We start from the raw sequence: 20357 nt of genomic DNA, 5'->3' as shown, positions 1-20357 counted from the left end.
TAATTGCTGAAGAGTTTAGGATCTGATCCGAAGTTGTAACTTAAGAACTGGCTTTCATGTTTTGAAGGAAATGTAAGAGATCAGCGTCTTCATTTTGCTTCTCCAATGCCTGTATCCACATTTATCCTGAACTCTCCAGTGAGAGCGCCTGGCTTCATTCCTCTCAGAAATTTGAGACAAGTGGCTCCACCAGCAGCTCAGCCCCTGAGGTCCTGTAAATTATAGGCCACATCCCTCCTTCAGGTGAGAGAAATCAAAATCAGGGGAGCAAGCTCTGCTAAACACTCAGCTCTCACCAGGACCAGCTTGAGAACTCTTGCACAGGTTCACCAAAACTAGAGTGGAACTCCATCTTTTCCATGGCTTGCTGGAGTTCCCCTACAGTGCTGTCCACAGTTATTGACTAGTTACTTGTCTAATATTTAAGTGCCACATGCGGTGGTGAAAAGGAAGGCAGGAAAATACAGCTGATAGCTATTACCAGTATGTAGAGCTACTGGTACTAAAAGGTGGCTTGGAAAATTTCCTAAGCTCAAAGCCGGAGTGGGTATCAAGAGGTTAGGAAATACCCTCCAAATGCTGGAGAAATCAAATATTTTTACAGTAAAGTAGTGCCTGTTTAAAGTTAGGACACCCTGGTCCAATTTATATTGCAAGATTCAGCACGTCTGTGGACTTTGATGCCTTTCTGGAAGATGTGCTTTCATTGGCTGTTACTGGGCTTGCTCCCAGGCCATATGTGAAATGGGATGATGTGGAATGCTGGACAAACTGGGTGATGTGTCTGTTTCTACTGCTTCCACAGCTTAAATTCTTGACTAGGATGAACGGATAAAACAAATATGATTTCATGGTAGCTGAAAACTGAATTTTTTTAAAATAAAAAATATAAATACAAAATACAAATACATCAAAATACATGCCTTAAAGACTGTTCAGGTAGTTTTCTCTCATGAATGTTGCTTTAGATAGCAGAGGTGAGATTTTGGAGGATGGAGTTGTCTTTTTCACATTTTTGTCTATTCATCAGTGTTCCTATGATCGTTGTTTTCATGCTAAAACTTTCAAAGCTGCTCCACACTCCTCCTTATAAAGTTAGTGCTACAAACCAGCTGTTAATCATTTTCAGACCTACCTCTATCTCTCGCATAAACACAGTACATTAAAACCCAGATGTTTTGGATTCTGTGAACAATATAACATTCAGTTTTCCTCAAGAGACAACTGGAATTTGGTGCTTAGACCTTTTTGTATGGTACTCCAAATCTGATGTCATCCTGAAGGGATCCTGAGTTGGCTTGCTGTTTTTTTTTCTTGCACCCAACTCTTCTTAGCTACTGAAGTTTCTTAAGCATCTCCTCAGTCAGAACTACTTAATTCCTGGAAGATTGATTGTGATAGCTTTCTGCCATCGGCCCAGGTACCCTTCCCCAAGTGATGCTATTCGTTAATTATGCTGAAGTTGCCAATGTTAAATTAGGTACCTACAAACAACAGTGATTCTTATCACATTAAAAAAAAAAAGTGAGAAGAGTTAAAGGTCTCTTCCTTCATGTGTCTAAATCCAGCCTCTTACTCTTGTCTCCTCTAGGAATGCGTTGCAAATACTAAATTCTGCCTGTGAAAAGGTATTGGGAAATGGGAAGATTTGTTCTTCCCCTCCCTTTCTTTCAAATCTGTAAAGCAGAGACAGAAAGGCCTGGCTGCTGCAGGGGCCAGTATTTGCATGAATTTTGTTTTCATATTCTAATGAATACTTCCCTCTGCAGGAAACTTTTGATAGCAGCCACAGCCTCAGGCAGTGTAGAAAAAAATGCTCAAAGCTTGAAGTGGGATCTTACGGAAGACATTTGTGTTCTTATAATTCTTGAAATTTCACCCACCTTCAAGCAGTACATAAGATTTTCTTTCCATTCCCCTGAGCAGCTATTTGCATTCTAGAATTCTAAAAATTCAACCTCGTTTGACAGTGGTCAAATTTTGATTGTTATATGCTTCTCGGTGGTAGCTTTGCAGAATCTGTACTTTTGGAAAAGGCCTGTCCCATCTGGATCCCATGTGCCTCATGCTATTCCTGATAGCAGGTGCCATCCTGGTGGCTTAAGCACTTTCGTGGCAGCATGGGCCTGGTGCCTGAGGAGGTTAAGGGTTACTCATTCAGTCTGTGATTAAACCATTTTACTCTGTCTCTTACAGTTTAGCCACAGACAACATGGAATGATTTCTATCCGTGGAGGTTCCTTGTTAGTATACTGAACAACCGGGTAGTAGAGAAAGGAGCTGTCAATGACTGCTTTAAGCCATCCCTTTTCTGGCTGTTAGGGGCATGTTCAGGCTCTAACTGCAGGAAACCTGTATTTGAGACTGCTGGATCATTACCTGTTATCTTTCCTCTGGCTGTCCACTAAGTTGGACACTAAACAGCATGAAGAGATGATAAACTGATCATTCTGTTATACATGGAAATTGCTATCCAAAAAACTGCTGAGAGGACACAGAACAACTGACTTCATAGGGATTGCTTTTACCTCAAGAGCATGCATTAACCTAGTATCTTCCAGATAATACTGATTCATATTTAATAGAAATCTCCATTAGTTACTAACTCTTGTTTGTTGTTATATAAGATGCTAATTTTGGGTGGCAAGTAGTTTTGGTTCCCCCATCCCAATTTACTTTTTCTTTCCCATGAAAAAACAAGGTAGTAATAATAGAGGGAGGAGGAAAAACAAAAGGCAAATAGAGGAAAATGGTAAGAATAAAGACCTCCTTTTCTTATTTAGGGCAAATTTTTGATGCAGTGGGTATAGCTCAAAGTAACAGAGCTTTACTTCACCAAAGCCTACTCTTTCACCCCTACTTTCAGAGGGACTTTTAGTTTCTACACCAGTTTCAAAACAGGGTCATACACCAATTTAATTTTATGTTATACAAAAAAAGCAACACTGTGTTCTGTCATAACATTTTCAGAAGAAATACATGGTGGTTTATTTTCCAAAGATTAATAAGCTCCAGTGAGATTTTTTTATAAGCATGAAAAATAGGCTTGAAATTTTGCACACTGATGAGAGATTTCTAATGATGTGTTCTAAATAAACTTCAAAAAAGCCTGAATTACAGCAACTGCATGCCACCGCTGATTCAGCTGCTTATTCCTTACACACTGTTCTTAGCTGCAGAAGAAAGAAATTCTGCCTGAGGGTTGTATTTGGCTGGCATCAGCCTAGTACTTGTTACACTCTATGCTTGATAATGGTTTAGTACTGTCACATGTTGGAAATATTGATAATAATTGCCAAGACACATGTTCATGTTAGTAATTATGGTATTTGCTAGTTTGGGGGGTTATTTTGCCTCAAAGCCATGAGCACAGCTGGAAATCTGATCAAGAAGGAAATTACACACCTGAAAAATGCAATCCCCTGGCTTTCTACAGTACTGGGCCGTACCTCATTTTGTAGCTCCCGAGGAGGTACTTTTGTTTGCAGCTCTTCTGGTATTCACTGTATTATGCAATCATTGTGCACCTTGGCCTACAGCTTCCTTTAACAGTTAATGATACTAATTGTACCTAGGTTTCCTTGGTCCAGATTTCTATCAGAAATGCAAAAACCTGAGTCTCCATCAAGACACTGGAAAAATAAAATGAAGCTTATTTCAGCAGTCTGTAGACTAGAATTCTCAGTCTGTCAGGAAAATACTTTTGAATTACCAACCCTGTATCTTATCAGCATTACACTGTACCATTCTATCACAAATACTAATTTTTGTCTGTGACTTAGGAACCACTTGGTTTAAACATGGATTAAACAAGTTCCTTGTTCCCTTTACTCATGAATTCTTTTAGGAAATCCTAACATTTTAACAACTTTCACATGCAACAGAAGCTAATCAACCAACTTGCTTTTCAAGAATTACTTTTCTTTTTCCAAGGCTTCACTCACTCTTCCTTTTGTTCAGCAAAGCACTGGAGCCTCTGGCCAAAGCTTGTTATTACAGAAAGCAAAGTGAATCCTGCAAAGTAAGTTTGTGAAGGTACCATGTCTAAAATAATAATTTATTTTTATTTTACACACACCAAATATGAACAGCATAAATGTCATATAAATGTTAATTCGTGTACAGAAGTCAAACACATTATTTCAACATTAGAAATTGCAACATGTAAAAGAATTATGTAGCTAATATTAAATGGAAATAAAATGGAACTGCTATAACTGCACCTAAATTACCAGCAAAAAGGACAATTTAATATGGTGATGAAATGCACTGAACTAAAATACACAGTGGACCGCAACGGTTGATTGTTTTAAGAAAAATTATTGAACTTGAAATCTTTCCATTGCATTTTTTTCTGTCTACATAATATTCCTTTCTGAGAAACAATTTTCACATACAACAGCTTACAAACAATACTTGCATAGGTGAGGCCCTTAAGACATTTTAACCACTTGGCCCACTCCTTCTCAATGAACTGAAACTATGTATAAAAAATAAGAATGGTCTACAGTATTAGTTTCATATTGCTAAGGTTTAAAAAACAGTTGTTTTTCTTTTGTCATTCAGTAAATAAAACACTTGACTGAGAAATGACGAATAGTCACAATAAAAATAAAGATGGCTCACTCAAAATTAATTACATATATCTGATTTTAAAAATCAAAAACTACATTCAGTTTAATGCTAAACAATGTTTTTAAGAAGAACATGGCCTGATTAGAAAGTGAGCAAGCTGCTGTTCCACATGGCTACTACAGGCAAACACAGGTGCTGGTTTCAAGGGAGAGCCTGGATAAAAGTAAGGCATTTACGAACACGAAAGCACATGCATCCCAACAGAGAGGTGCTAACAAACAGGAAATATAACCTAGTGACTTACATAAAAGTACACGCAATCTGTATCTGCTGACATTTCTTCTGCCTGTTTTTGTCCCCAAGAATTAACTAAGGTATTGAGCCTCAGTGCTATGACTACAGCAATGTAGCCTGATAGTACATTCATGTAAAATCTTTCAAAATACCAGTTTTCCCTTGATATACTGCTTTATCAGAAGCAAAGATTTTATTGGACATGTTCTTCCTATAAAATTTTGCATCAAGTTAATGGAAGCAAACTTGAGGATGGTATTTAAGTTTCATATTAGGCATGTTTATGTATAAAAAGGCAAGGTTGCCAGAATGGTGTTTATTGTTTTGTTGGTTGGATTTTTTAACATTTAAGATTTATTAATAGAAGCTGAAAAATTCTGTGTGAAAACACAAGAATAGGAATTGTGGCAAATAGTTTCAACACTACATATAAATTACTGTTGTATAGACTATTACAGGTAATAAAAATCTTTTAAACAAATTATATTTTAAAACCCAAATTTAATCAAACTAACCGAAACAATTTAACATCCAATTTCACTAATATTTAAATTGAAATGCTTAATACACACACTTTGAAAAATTATTCATTAATAAACATGGAATGCGAATTTCCAGTAATTATGTATTATCAGTGAGCTAATCTTTTTTTTTTTCATTACAAGATCCAAAGCAATAAATTCCAAACTTCTCTTCTTCAGAGATATTCAAACCAAGTAGGATGTACAGTTGGCTGTGGAAAGAGAGGGGGAGGGGGAGGAAGGAGACTTTAATTTCAGCAAACATACTGCATTATCCATTTCAAGATGGACTTAACTATAAAGAATTTAAGATAATGGTGTAACAAAAGCATTCGCAGTCTTATGCCAATGTTGCATCCTTCCTCTGCAGCACTAACTCAAAATAATTAAGAAAATGTTTAGTCAGCTTCTCAAAGGGGTTTTTTTCATAAGAGCCTTATAGTTTTAAGTGACCCCACTCTTCAGTACTGAATACATTTTCTCATCAGATAGACACACACACACAATTTTAACTGAACTTCGTAATAATAACCATTTGTTTCACCTTCACTGAACACAAAATATTAATGTAGGCAACCCTCAAGTGCATATTAGATAATTTTTCTGAGCTGTATTAGCTGCAAACATTAGACACATCCTTGCAGAAGTCATTCATGTTGCATATGTAACACTTCAGATAAAAGTCTACACTCAACTAAGCACCAAGTTCTGCCTGATGTACACTGCATAGGCAAAACCCAACTTCATTGTCACCATCAGCAGAGTAGGAAAAAAAAACATGTTCATTATAACCTGTTTTGAAACAACTGACTCTACAAAAGGCAGGCATCGTATTTCACAGATAAATATAGTCCAACATTGTTGCATCTGTCTTACTCTTTTCCAGGTTTTCTTCCACAGGCCAAAATTTACAGATTTCTGTTTGTTAGCAGCAGCCAAAAAATAACTGAATCTTCGGGAAATATTCTGTGTGCCTGAGATTAGAAGCTTCCAGCAGTGAAGTTAACACAGAACATGGATTTAATGCCATTTTCAAACTGCCTTGTAAGCTTTCAAAAATCATTCTCAAGCCAAAAAAAAAAACCAAACACCCAGCAAGGGTAGGTCTCAGAAGTGACAGATATGCACACTTAAATTCATCCAGAATTGCTGATTCAAAAAAGTGTCGAGGAGGCAATAGTCTATTTTACATATTTCACATGAAACTGACTAGCCAAAAAATAGTCCAAGTTTTCCAGAGTAGGGAGCTCCCACTTCTATACATAAATTTAAACCTAAGCTGGAAAGGCAAATAATTAAGAAATGACTGAAAAATGACTCAGAGTCAATTTAGGAGTCAAAACCATAACCTTCCTTTTTGCTGCACAACCAGCAAGAACAGCAGACTGTGTGATCCATCAGCATGTATAGGGCAGTAGAGGTATGGTGTCCTTTGGAAAAAAGCAACAGAAAATCTCTACCAGCCTTCTTAGAACTGTGTCTGTGAGGAAAGTACTTCTCCAACAAACAGTGCAGCTAAGACAATGTCTTTGCAAGGGCAAAAAGCTGCAGTGAACAATCCTGAGAGGTTTACTCACCTTTACCATCCCACCATGCTGCATTCAGGGACAGCAGTGTTATATATGCTTGTTCAGGGGCTGTAAGGAAAGCCATTATGTGTAAGTCATCTGATAAATATTCCAGACTTCATAACTGTTAAAAAAAACTTCTTATACTAAATTCTGAGCCTTTCTAAAAATTACTAAAAACCCCCAAACTATTAATTACCACTTACCATCTATATTTAACAAACAAAGCCAGCAACTTCTGTATTTTTTTTAAACATCTTACAATTTGTGGTTGTTGATTTTTCCAAGAGCAACATAATTAACTTGGATGAAGCAAACCAAGGCAATGTTTAAGTAATGAAAATTCCAAAAACAAAACATGAAAACCATCTCACTTGACCTTTAGGTTTGATGTCCAAAATCTAGAACAGCAAACTGCAGATATATTTGTTCTGAGACACAGATGCTAAATACAGACACTCCTGAACTAGCTCATAAAAGTTTTGTGTGTTACTTGTAAATTGCTACTGCATGCAGTATTTAAAATGTTTAAACAAGTGAATTCACAGTAGTAAGATACAATGACTGCACCATCTATTTAAGTACCATTTACTATAAAACTTACATGTGGGGAACTGGAAGGAAACTATTATTTATCTGCTACAGTTAGTTATTAAAAGGCTTTTTCTTGAAGATTTATCACTATAATTTTCTTATAAATACTTTAAAATATTCTCTTCCACCTAGAAAAATAATTTCATAAATTGTGTCTCAGGGAGATGTAACATGAAATAGCATGTGTGAAAGTGCAACCAATACCCCATTTAAAACTTGGCAGATCCCTTTACTGAAAAAACCTTTACCGAAACTTCTCTCATTTTTCCCCATCACCCTTAAGTCAAATTCAGTAGGGAGAGAATTTCCCAGGACCCAGCCTTTGCTATAGAGAGTATTATCTTAAGCACTAGAAACAGGTTCTGACATGTTCTAGTATTTCCTTAAACCAGGGGACTTCCACCAGCAGCAAGTGAAAACAAACCAACCCAACAAAAAAAAAATAGTTTTCAAAAGAAGGCTCTGCTTTTCAAGGCTCCAGATGTTCACTCTTATCAAAGAAGGGGAGGCGGGAGTTCTCCAGCAATTCAGAGCGTATCTATACAATTCCCCATTTTCTTCCGCCTGTACTTTGAAGACATGTGGATGAGCCAGTTTGATTCCATAAGCTACAAACCTACATTACCAATGCAAAGCATATGAATGATAACAACACCTCCTGTTTCAGGATTGATTCTGCACTAAGACTGTTTCTGGACCACAGGTGGAATATCAAGTGTGTGCTAATTACACAACTATATAGTCTCTGAACTGGAGGTCCCTCACAGCTAGCCAGCCTCCAGCACAGGCAGGAGTAGGAAGACTTACATGTTCTTCTAACTGGATGCAACATTTAACAGCCAAGCACCATTTTGCAACTGACATTAAGGTGTTGTGTAACTCTTGAAGGAACAGACTTATTTGTGCAGAAATGTGATTCAAAATAATGGTAGAGGTATTAAGTCTTCCTACAGGCCATTCTGGTATTTCCCTATTCTGTTCCCTATCCCCCTCGCCTCCCAACATTCATCTTCTGAGATTTCAACATGTATCTCTTCTCCCCTTCTCACAAATGGATACCAACACGTGACTTTCACACATTTAGTCAAGCCTGAGTGTTTTCACTCCCTGGATCTGTTGGTGATTTATCTAGTAACGTTAAAATACAGCTTATTAATCTTCCCTGACATGATAGTTTTCTGTGATTTCTAAGAACCATCATTTTCAAAATATTCAGGTGACACCAAGTGGCTAGTTGCTGTACTGCTGTCTGCTCAGGATTGCTGTGTACCAGTACTATATAAACTTGTGTAAAAATTAAGTATTCTGTAATATGTGAAAGTAAATACAGAAATACATACAAAAAAAAAAAGAAAAAAAAAAGTGGCCAAAAAATCAGGTTCCTGTAAGAGAAGCTACTTACCAGAAAGAATTAGCCCCTATGTCATCTTTGTATATTCATATTTATACTAAGTTGCTTCCAAGAAACACGCTCAGTCTTTTCTCAAATCGTGGCTAGTTATCAAAAAAACCCCAGACAAAACCCCCAAAACCCAAAGAAAAACCACAACCCATACATCCATCAGCAGCATCAGCATCATTCAACATGTCAAACTATGCAACACTTCCATGGGAAGGAAGGATTCTCTCGCATTTAGCAACTCTTCTTTACCTGCAGGTATTTTTTTCAACACAGAACATATATTAAATTGGAACAGAAACAACTTCTTTAGATTAGATAGAGGAAAGAAACTGTACTTTTAGACTCCTTGTGATGTTTCAGCATCACAACAATGCCAACATAAAAAAGGGGGGTTTTAATCAATATGAAAGATGTGTATCGTTCAAAAGTCAGCCTTGTATGTTTGCTTCAAATCAGGGCTCTGTATGCTCTTTGCAGGCCCAAATCCTCACAAACCAGAATGCACAGAGGCCACCAAAAGAAAAAAAAAAAAACAAAACCAAAACATATTATTAAAAGATAACAAGACAACATTACTAGCACTAGGCTGTTAGGTAGACAGCTGTCAGAAAAACCTGCTGCTTGGGAATTCTGCTAAATAGCAATTCACATTAACTGTGATTGTATGGCCCAATCAAGTGCTGAAAAGCTTTAGAACACTATTAATTTAAAATCACTTAAAATAGCACTAGTAATTATAACTGAGGAGATAATCTCAACACCTACTTTATTTTTTCTAAATAGTCTGCAATCAGGATTTGCCCACAGCTGTAAATAATCACTCAATCTAACTATAATTGTTCCCTTGATTCTTTCCCAGAGAAGTACAGGAGAGAAAATAACTTTTTAGGTAACAGAAGAAGAAACTGGGCAGGTATATATGGTAAAGCAAAACCTGCAACTGTCTTTATTCTCCTTTTAAGGAGAGCCTCACGCCACTGTTTTGAGTTTAGTACCCTTTTTATCTTTTGTGTTCAGGATTACATGGGTTATAGATGTGTGGCCCTAATTTTCCTACCTAGAAAAATATGGAAACAGACACTTAACTAGTCAAATGCTGTGTGTACAAAAACAGACACAGATACCTATTATTCAAAATCACTTTGCCCATCTGAAAGCATCACCTTCTGGAAGTAGCCCACTAATATAAACCAAGCACACTGTTGCTGAAGTGGAGACAATGTCTAACGCTATGTGCTTCAGAGGTTCTTCCTCCTCTAAGATGTTTTGCCCACACCAAATCCAAACCCAAAGCAAAGAAAGAACACAAGCAAGAAAAAGCTTGATTACATTTTAGTCATGCATTGCAAAAAAACAAATAGGCATCACAGTCAAGCCTGAAGTAAGTCAGCTGTGAACTCATCCAAAGGAGAAATCTCACCACAGCCTACATACATCTCAAGAGACTTCCAGAACATGTGCTAAGTAGCAGTATTAGGAAAAGAAGAATGGCAACAGTATTTCAACATTGTACTGCAATCACTTTTGCAATTCACCAAAATTAGAACAGGTGAGGGAAAAAACCCAACCAAACAAAAAAAAAATCCCAACCTCCCCAGTTTTATAACATTAAAACTTTCCTCTTCTAGTAGTTCCATTCTGATTAAAAAAAATGCAACATATATAAATGAAGATGCTAGAACACAAACTTTCACATTAATTTTCAGCACTGTAATCATCTCACAGATGACTTTAAACCTAAGTTCTTTACATGTCACCTAATTCTTCCTTATACACCATTCCAATAGATAAATGTAAGCAAAAATGACCCTGACATTGGACTGTTTAGATACTTACAGTGTTTTCTCAGTGCTCTCATCTGATGGTCCAGACTCAATTGACACAAGAACCGAGTCTTTATATAAAACACACACGTGCACCAAGATACGCATACGAAGAACAATTTAAAAGTAACTTCTAGCTTCAGTTCTTCATACATAATCAAAAATGTTTATGCTTACCTAGATGTAGAAGTGTGAACTGTGCTGCCAATTCCTTTGCATCTTCTACTGTTGTACAGAGTTTTTCTGGCATGAAATAACTCTGGGAATCATCTGCAATGCTAGAAATAAGCACCTTGTACACCAGAAGTATTTTCCCATCCTGACTTGTGGTCGAATACAAGCAGTATTCTGGTGGCGCCCAGCTATTTTTATGGCAAAAATAATCCAGATGCATTACTGCAGAACTGAAGTGACTCAGCTTTAAAGAATACATGCTAATCGGAGTAAGCTTTATTCCTGGAAAAATGGGGTATGTACTTCTTTCAACTTCAGGGGGCTCTGGACTGTGCTGACCATTAAGACAAACTGAAAGACTTGCTGGCTTCCCCAAGGATTTTTGAGCACCATCTTCCTTGTTAGGAAACCCTAAGAGATTTTCAGAACTGGGACTTATCTGACCATTAGAATGTTGCTTCCAAGAACTTTCTTTGTTAACTGGCTTTGCCAGTGTTACCTCAATACTGGCTCCATCAATGCACTTTCCGTTCATTATAGACATAGCAGCAACTGCATCTTCACGGTGGAAAAAATGAACAAAAGCATAGTCCCTCAACTTCTTTACACGTTCAACTACTCCTGGCTTGAACTTGTTGAATTCAGCTTTAATTTTGTCCTCTGTAGTAGATATCATTAAATTTCTCACATACAATACTTTAACTCTCTGCATAGTTTCTTCATCAACTATTTTCTCAGGATCTGCCCAGTCTACCTGGATAGTATGACCCCAGGGCTGGAATGTTCCTACAGCAAAGAAGCATTACATAAATAAGAAACATGCAAAGTAAAGCAGAATCATTCTTATCACCTAGCTCTACAAAAAGCAAACATGATGCATACTACAAAAAAATAGGTTTTATTGCCTGCATCTGCTTTAAGTTACTTGAAATTGTTAAATGAGACTGCAAAAATGGCAACTCTTCTGTTACCTTTGGGTTCATTAAGCACCATAAGCTGTCAAAAAAAAAAAGACTGACAGGCATATACATACCCACAAAATGAGACTGAAAATAATGTATTTAACTAGCTACTAAATACAGCCTCTTCAATATTACCACTTTAAAAAGCATGGGCAACACCAAGAAATATGAATGTGTATCTCTAGCACAATCCTTACTCTATCTGCAGCAGATGCCAGAACCCAAACTAAAAGAAAAAAATCCAAAACCAAACCTGCTTTGTTATCCATGTCAACCCATCATTTTGCATATCATACTAGTTTATTTTCCACTCAGTGATATAGAGGTATTTCACTTACCACTTTGCATATACATACACACACACACATATAAAAAATACACCAATTATATGTTGAATATATTATACACATTATTAGAAGTATCGCAATGATATTTATTATATATTTGCCTTTTTGCATTTTGTATATACTTTTGCATATTTAATTTATTTTTGTTTCAAAATTATCTTCTAGTAAAATATTAAAGATCCACTTTTTGATTTTTTAAATACAAAATATTCACAGATTTCATAGGGATGAAAATAATATCACTCATGACAACCCATAGAAAATACAGGGCACATTCAAGGCATTATCCTTCCTAAGATCACTTTTAAGAGAATCTGCGTGCAGACCCTCGTGCACGAAAAGGAAAACTGAATGTGTGCCCATGCAAATACATATTGGTATAAATAGCTAGATTACATAAAACTGATGTCTATTTTTAAATTTTCAGAACTACTTAAATTACAGCTTCTTAAAAAATAAGTTAAAAAAACATAACAAAAAATAAAAAACAAATTCATCCTTAGCCAAAAGGCAATACTGCAGTTTTTTAATTCTCAAAACACTTTAAAGAATGGAAAACAGTGATGATCTACCATCTCATCCCCCCACATTATGGAAATAGATACTCCCCATAAAAACACAGTTTAATTACAAACAGTTTTACCTGGGATTAGTCGTCTTCTGGCCATTGCAGCTGCTCTATGAGATTCATATTCTACAAAGGCAAAGCCACGATTTTTAGTTTTGTCAGTGGCATTTGGATAAACAATGACATCCACCACTCCTTCTGTAACTTTTTTCATTTCATTCAGTATTTCTTCTTTCTTTTTATCTTTAGGAATTGCTCCAATAAACAGTCTGCAGTTGTCCAAGCTTACGCAAACACCAATAAACTTCCCTGGACGAATTTCATAATTATTAAGAATCTTGATGGCCAACTGGGCTTCCTCTTTAGTAGTGTACATCACAAAAGCATAGCCTCGGTTTTCACCACTGAATTCCATCATCAGTCTGAGCTCATAGATCTTCCCAGCTCTCTCGAAAACAGGAACTAGTTCATCTTCATACATATCACGAGGAATCTTACCCACAAAAACTTCACATCCACGAGGCGGTGGAGGACCTTCCCAACCTTAAAATAAATTATCCAGCAGCAATCTTAGTACAAATGCACGTATCCCCCACACCCAGTTCAAATGCAGGAGTTGTTTTACTTTTTGGTCTCAACTGAAAACTAGCACATTCTCTTCTATTACATCTTATTTCTCTTATGTTTAAATAAAAATTTTAAAATGCCAGAAACCCACAGCTTGCATTTCTTTCAATCCCATCTTCTGGGCTTTCTTCCAATGGAATCTGTATGATGACACAGTCAACCTGTTTATCAAAAACACTGACAGGTTTACCAAGAGTCTGTATTTCAATCATTTTATGCCCCTTAGAACTTCATTTCAGTTGTTAATAAAACTGATATACCTAAAACTGATATACCTAAGAAAGATACCTAGGATAAGAACTTCAGTTTTATCTTCTACTACAATGATTTAAAGTTACAAAATGTTTTTCTGCACTTCTTGCCCATAGTTTTATAAATTTTGGTAAGGGTCTCCAGTGCAGCACTGTTTTTTTCTTCTTTGACATCATTCAAAAACTCCAAACATTTTCCTTCCACCTTCATTCCTCCAATAAAACAGGACTCTCTAAGGAAAGTAGGATACAGAACCAAACTTTCTGCAACAGCCAAAAAGATGGAACACTTTACTCTAGAAACAGACCACAGTTTTCACAGGCAGTGGTGGATGGTAGGAAAAAAAAGAAGTTAAAAAAAAATCCACAGAACAAGTCAGTCTAGTCAGTCTTTGTTTGACATCTGAAAGCTGCAGAACACCTATGCTTGTCTCCTTAAGTCTTAAGGATATTCAAACATTCTTTTATTTCTCTCCCATATATACTGAAAGGTATGCTCAACAGATAATATAAAGTCATATTTATGCATTTAATATTATGGAGTTTTGGTCTTCAAATATGGCACTCAATTTTCCCAAAATAATAAAAAAATGTATTTTTTAAAAAGTTGGTTTGGATTTGTTTCTTATTTTTTTAATTAGACAAACAACTCAGGTAGAAGGTTCAAAGGCAGACACTGAAATCATAACTAAAAGCTTTTTCTAAAGTTTTTGACAAAAAAAGTTTTCTACAGGAGAAAAAGCAAGGTGTACAACAATAGTAGAAAAAAACTAACACAAAACTTAATAAATACCAGTATGAAATGACAAAGCATATCAAAGCAAAATGAAAAAATAATTACTCTTGACAAGTTAAGACAAACAGATAATTAAAGAATGTACATTGGTTTGAAGTTCAGAATAAATTATATTTAGATGATTCTGTAATGAACACTTTTTTCCTTAACGTATCATCAGAGAGCCTGTAATTTACTGGTGACAAAATTAACAGAATTGAGAGATTTCTGCCATCTCACAGAATCATTTTTCATCTATAAACTGTACATTAACTGTGCAGAAAGAACTACATGGCACACGGGGAAGCTACCAAGGCATCAGAACTGACATGCATCTGGAGCCACACTACCATGACTTAGCTAGGGAAAAGCTTGGCTCTGTTCTGCACAGCACTCCCTATTTTTATCATTTTCACCTTTATAAACATCTCTGACCACTTCAGCTGAGGTCTGACTGGACATAGCTGCTAACACCATTTGCAGGACAGGACTGCCATCATGCACATCATGCCACTCCCTTCCCACATAAAAACAATAAAGCAACTGTACACCATTTAGAAGCTCCAAAGACAAAGGCAACTGCACAGCTCCGTCAAGAAAAAAACTGTGCAGGAGTCATTAAATAAATTTAAAAGCTTTATTTATTTATTAACTAGAAAAATGTTTACCATCCTTCTCACCTCAGTAATTGACTGAACAGTGATTCTCAGTAAGTAAAAGCCATTTACCACACAAAAATCCCTCCTTCTAATTTTAAAGCAGCATACTCAGTAGTACAGCGCATTACTGCCAAGTGGAATTAGCCTCTGACTCCTGACCTAAAGAACACTGGTCTGTGCCACATTTGCCAATGAGGGACACATACTTAGCAGAGCAAACATGGAAAGTTAGTCAAAAGTATTCCACAAGTAGCTGACCAGGGAGCTTCCTTGACTGGGTTCTTGACTCACTGCTGGACAACAGAAGGTGGGTCTCCTATTTTTGCAGCAATTCAATCAACATTAGTCATAATCCTCCCACTGTTACTGTCCACACCACCATAAACTTCCATGTAATTCTAATGTCTTACATGCCTAGTGACATCACTGGGTTCACTGATTAGACAGCAGCAGACATAAAACTATGAAAATTCACTTTCATAGTTTTTTTTAAACACTGGATAGATACATTTTTCACAAGTGGCATACGCTAAACAAGAACTGTGCCGGGTAAAAACCTGTAATTTTTTTAGGGCACTTTTCAGCCACATCTGCTGAGAACAGACCTGACAGTGAGACTATCCTTTGAAAGCAACACAAGCTTATAGAATTCACATCTTAAGCAAAATTCACAGTGAAACCCTTCATTTATAAAGATACTGTAATTTCCTACAAACCACCTCAAACATTTAAGTCTCACCTGGCCTACAGCCATTTATAGTAACTTACATAGGGTTAACTTCCAATCTAAAAAGATAATATTTTCAATGTCCTATGAAAATACATGAAGATTTGAAGGAAAGATATGTATCTAATGTCAATGAACAAATTGATAGAAGAGATACATTGTCAAACCTATCTAGTTTCAGAAAATATTAATAAAACTAGCGTTGCTAAACAAACACACTTAATAGTGTCTAATGTTCTGGTTAAAAGACATTATTATATAAAAGATGTATAATAAGAACAGGCTGAAGTTAGTGATGCCCTGCAGTTTGTTTTCCAGCGCCATTTTCAAGACAGATTCACAGGGCTACCTTTTGCTATTTTACATAGGCTTAGTAAAAGCAGAGACAAAATTTAAGACAGAAAAACTTCCCGAGAAATAATTTTGATGCAGCTCTAACTTAAACTACATACAGCAATGAGTAAATAAAGTTCATGCTTATGAGCATAATTTATACAGAAATGGGATTACAGGTGAAAATGAACTGAAAGAGCAGCACAAAAACTTTTCCTTCTTTCTGCTTATCTAAGTGCATAATCCTTTTCAGAAAGAAGAGTTATTGTATTCCATGTCATACAACCAGGCTCAGAAGCAAAATGTCAATGATGATGATGTCAACAACACTGTAAAAATTATTCAAAATAAAAGCAGTATTTTATCATCAACTCTGAAAACAAAATGAGTTAACCTTCACTGGTGCTCTTGCAGACAACAAAAGTTTGTTTAAAAAAATTTTAAAAGCTCTGGCCAATGCAAGTGGTAAGGGGTAAGAGAAGACACTAAGTAGGTTATGTCTCTATCACCAACTTGTTTTTCCCTTCTGTGTCCCTAAATGTTTTGAAGTGTGATCTTAGTCATATGGAACACACTTGGGATTCATGAGCTCCACATTTCTTCACCTACCTGTCAATTTTAGCTGGTTTTAAAACTGTGACTTTTTAAGTACATCAAAGGCAAATGTTCAACAGAGATCTTAAGACCTCAAGAGACCTTAAATTGCTGGAAACTGTAAAACACATCAGGACCCTCCTCATCCGTGCTGTGTTTCTTATACTGTTCCCTTAAACTTCTACTACTGGTCACTGTCAAGATACACTACACGAGGCTACACCAACTTTCAGACTCAGAAGAGATCACAAAAGAAATGCTTACCTGGTGGAGGACCACCAAATTTTCTTTGCCCATTTTGCTGAACCATGCTGTATCCAGTCTTCTCCATTAAGGCAACTAAGGCAGCCCCATTTTGAGTACCACTTCGGATTTTGCCACATCCATTTGCTACAGCCTTATTCTCCTCCCGCATATCTGCAACAGCTTCAAAAGAGTATCACAAATATTCCAATTCAGCAAATTCTAAATTGTTATGTGCATATAGAAGCTACCACAGAAAAACTGAAGCTGTAATTGCCTATTTACTGCAACTTTGTCTAGTATGAAGCTTCAATCCTACATTCAATCACTATCACCTATGTACTTGCTTTCAGATTATTGTTCTGTAGCTGGGATAATCTGGAACTTTACCCAGCAATTACATAATCTATATTCAAACTCTCCTAAATGCTATCACAGTTATCACAACATAAGTAGCACAACTATGTTTAAGAATGCTACCCTTCAAATAGAAGGATAAATTCTTTCATAAACCATGTCATCACAGTTGTGTAAGGGACCAATAAGTTATCAAGGTGGCAAGTTCAATTTTCTTATTACTACATTTTGTAAGAATATTAATTATTTCAAAATTGCATTTTAGTACTAAAATATTGGAGGAACACCTTAAGTCCATGCCCAGTTAATATAAAGAACTCAGAGAACTCATGAACATAAATGATTTAATTATTACCAATATAAAATAAAATTAGTCAGAATTGTCTGGCAAAACAAAGGGCTTCAAACAATACCACCTCCAGGATCCCTATTTCAATGGCTTTATCCATTTTCACAATTTCAAAAACTAAACCCTATCAATATGGTTACTGCTGCCCTATCTCCTATTTCTCTGGCATGTGAAGATCTCATCCAAATTTTAGGTTTCTGTAACCCAGATGATAAAAAACAATCACACCACTTGGCAATTACCAATTTTGCCAGAAAAGCCACTAAAAAAATTCAAGTCAGATGTTTCTTTCATTGCCTCTTGTTCCTTCTCCAACTTATTTATTCTTTTCCCAAGATTTTCTGTCCTAAGGTCTGCTTAAGCAGGCAATCTTTTCTATCACATCAATCCTTTGTCCAAATGCCATTTCCAACCACTATGCCACTTTTTCTTCAGAAATGCTGCCCAAAAAAAAATCATCACCAGTGCCCCTTATATTTTATTTTCAGCTTTCTTCATCTTCAGGCTCAGGCTTCAAAAGACAATGCCCTGAGACATCAGCAGTTTACTTCTTATAAAAAAAAATATTTAAAAACAAAGTTCACACGAATGTTTCTTGACAACCCACTATTATTTGCTGAACAAAATTAAAATTTTTAAAATATATTATAGATAAAATGTATGAAATTATTAAGTGCCTCTTCACCTGCTACATTTATGAATGTCATGCAATGATATTACTATCTTGAAGAAGGGATACAGCTTATTCCCTCACTCCTGCCCGAGCTTTGTAATTTCGAATGTGCTTTGAATCAATATAATTACTATTTCTAAGTGCATTTTTTTTCACAATAACCTCCACATGACATTCTAACAGGGTCCACAAACCCTTTAATTAGGATACTGTTAACAGTGATCTTTCCCACCCTAGGAAAAAAAAAAGACTTTTGGTGGGGATTTTTTTTCTTTTTTTGTCTTCTCATCGAGTATTCATTTTGGGACAGGAAGCTATGCAAGCAACCATTCTCAAGAAGTTGTAACTGTCACAGGGCACTAAAAAAGCCAAATTTTAAACAAAACTCCTGGCTTCATCAAAAGGAGATTCCAGAAAAGCAGCAGGGCAGAGCGCACACACAGAGTAAAAAAATAAAAAAATCCCCGACAGGCACGAGCAGAAGCAGCATGGCTCCCCACGTGCTAGAAATGGTGTCCCATGTCCTCTCGGTAAGTGAATTACACTTACTGCGTTTCACAGCCTACAAGCTGCACAGTGATTCCGTAATTAGGAAATCTTTCGGCAGCTTCAGCCCAGCCCTAACAAGGTATGGAGATGACAATGAAGCTGGAGCGAGGGAGAGGCAAATTGATTTTCCCTTTGTCTCGAGGAGTTCAAACGCCGGGGCCAGAACGTCGTTATCCGTAAGGGCAGTAAGCGGGCACCAGGAGACTGGGACCACAGGAGATCAAAGGGGGTGAAGCGGCCCTGAGGAGCTACAAGAGGCCCACGCAGGAAGCAAACCAACCTCGGGCGCGCCCCGGGCACAAACGCCACAAACGCGAGGCACGACTGCATGGGGGATAGTAAGAGAAGAGAATAAACTGAACAACCCGGGAATCCCCCTGCGCTACTCCCGCCGACTCGCACATCAAAGCCCATTTCTCCACAACGCCACATCCCTCATCGCGCTGCCTCCGCCTTTCCCCACGGCACGGACCGGAACCCACCCTTATCCTCAAACAGACGAGGCCACGGCATGACTCCCTGCTGTCCCGTCGGGAGCTAACGCCACAGAGAGCTGCCCCACCGCCGGGGCTGTCAGCGTTTCACGCGCCCAGCCCCTCGACCACAGCTTTCCCTCGTTCTCAACCCGCCCGGCCACTCAGCGGGCGCGGAGGGTGGGCACGGACACAATTGACAGCCGTGCCAGCCAATCGCAGCGGGGTAAACGTGCCCGGCACGCGAGCGCTCTTTAAAGCGGGCGACGGTTGGGCGAACGCGACGTATCCGGCGCGCGCGCCGCAGCCGCTGCGGGAGCCGTTGGGAGAGCGCGCGCTCCTCCGGCCCTCCCGGCGCACGCGCGGTGCAGCCTCAGCGTTCCGTTCTCGCTCCGTTCCAAATGGTGGTCGCTGTTGAGCTCGCTGTTAACGTTTTCAGAGCCTGACTGGTATATTTTTTGCACCCTTAGGCTTTTATCTGCTCGGAAATTGCGTGTTTGGGACTTTGGGATTGCTCTGGCATGCACTCGTGCTTTAGGGAGTGTTTTGTCTTGTTCAGGCCCGTGTTGACCAGACATACCAAAGCGAAATATCACTGAAACAATAACGCTGGCAAAGACCTCTGAAAAAGTCAAATCCAGCCTATGACATAACACCATCATGTCTGCTAGGCTGTGCACTAAGTGCTGCCTCCCATTTTACAGGGGGGTGGTGACTTGATCACTTCCCTGGACAGTCCATTCCAGTATGTGATCACCCCTTCTGTGCAGAAATCCTTCCTAATGTCCAACCTAAACCTCACCTGGGTGCAGCTCAAGGCTACGTCCTCTTGTCCTGTCACTGGTTGCATGGAAGAAGATACGGCTGGTTTCAATCCTTGTTGGCTCAGTTAATATTTCAGTCTCTTAGAAATGAACCC

The 20357-nt window shown here is 37.7% G+C and overlaps 1 protein-coding gene across 1 annotated transcript; it reads right to left on the bottom strand.

Moving 5' to 3' along the window:
• Positions 1-5576: 5576 nt before the first annotated feature.
• On the bottom strand, positions 5577-19478 carry RBM46 (RNA binding motif protein 46). The gene is made up of 6 exons (XM_062493708.1): positions 19448-19478; positions 17059-17220; positions 12904-13371; positions 10955-11737; positions 6968-7027; positions 5577-5602 (listed from the first exon to the last, which is right to left on the bottom strand). The coding sequence occupies exons 1-6, from the start codon at positions 19476-19478 to the stop codon at positions 5577-5579; spliced, it is 1530 nt and encodes a 509-aa protein (XP_062349692.1).
• Between the last annotated feature and the right edge of the window lie 879 nt (positions 19479-20357).

The sequence above is a fragment of the Cinclus cinclus genome, chromosome 5 (assembly GCF_963662255.1).
Source record: "Cinclus cinclus chromosome 5, bCinCin1.1, whole genome shotgun sequence".
NCBI classification, from domain to species: Eukaryota; Metazoa; Chordata; class Aves; order Passeriformes; family Cinclidae; genus Cinclus; species Cinclus cinclus.
This window is presented reverse-complemented; position numbering and strand designations above follow the sequence as displayed.

Excerpts from the sequence above, each read along its gene's own strand:
- RBM46 (XM_062493708.1), bottom strand. The coding sequence starts at position 19,478 with ATGCCGTGGCCTCGTCTGTTTGAGGATAAGG. Across the intron at positions 13,372-17,058 it reads ATTTGGTGGTCCTCCACCAG|GTTGGGAAGGTCCTCCACCG; the intron begins GTAAGCATTTCT and ends ATTTATTTTAAG. Across the intron at positions 7,028-10,954 it reads GTTCACACTTCTACATCTAG|CCCCTGAACAAGCATATATA; the intron begins GTAAGCATAAAC and ends CTTTCCTTACAG.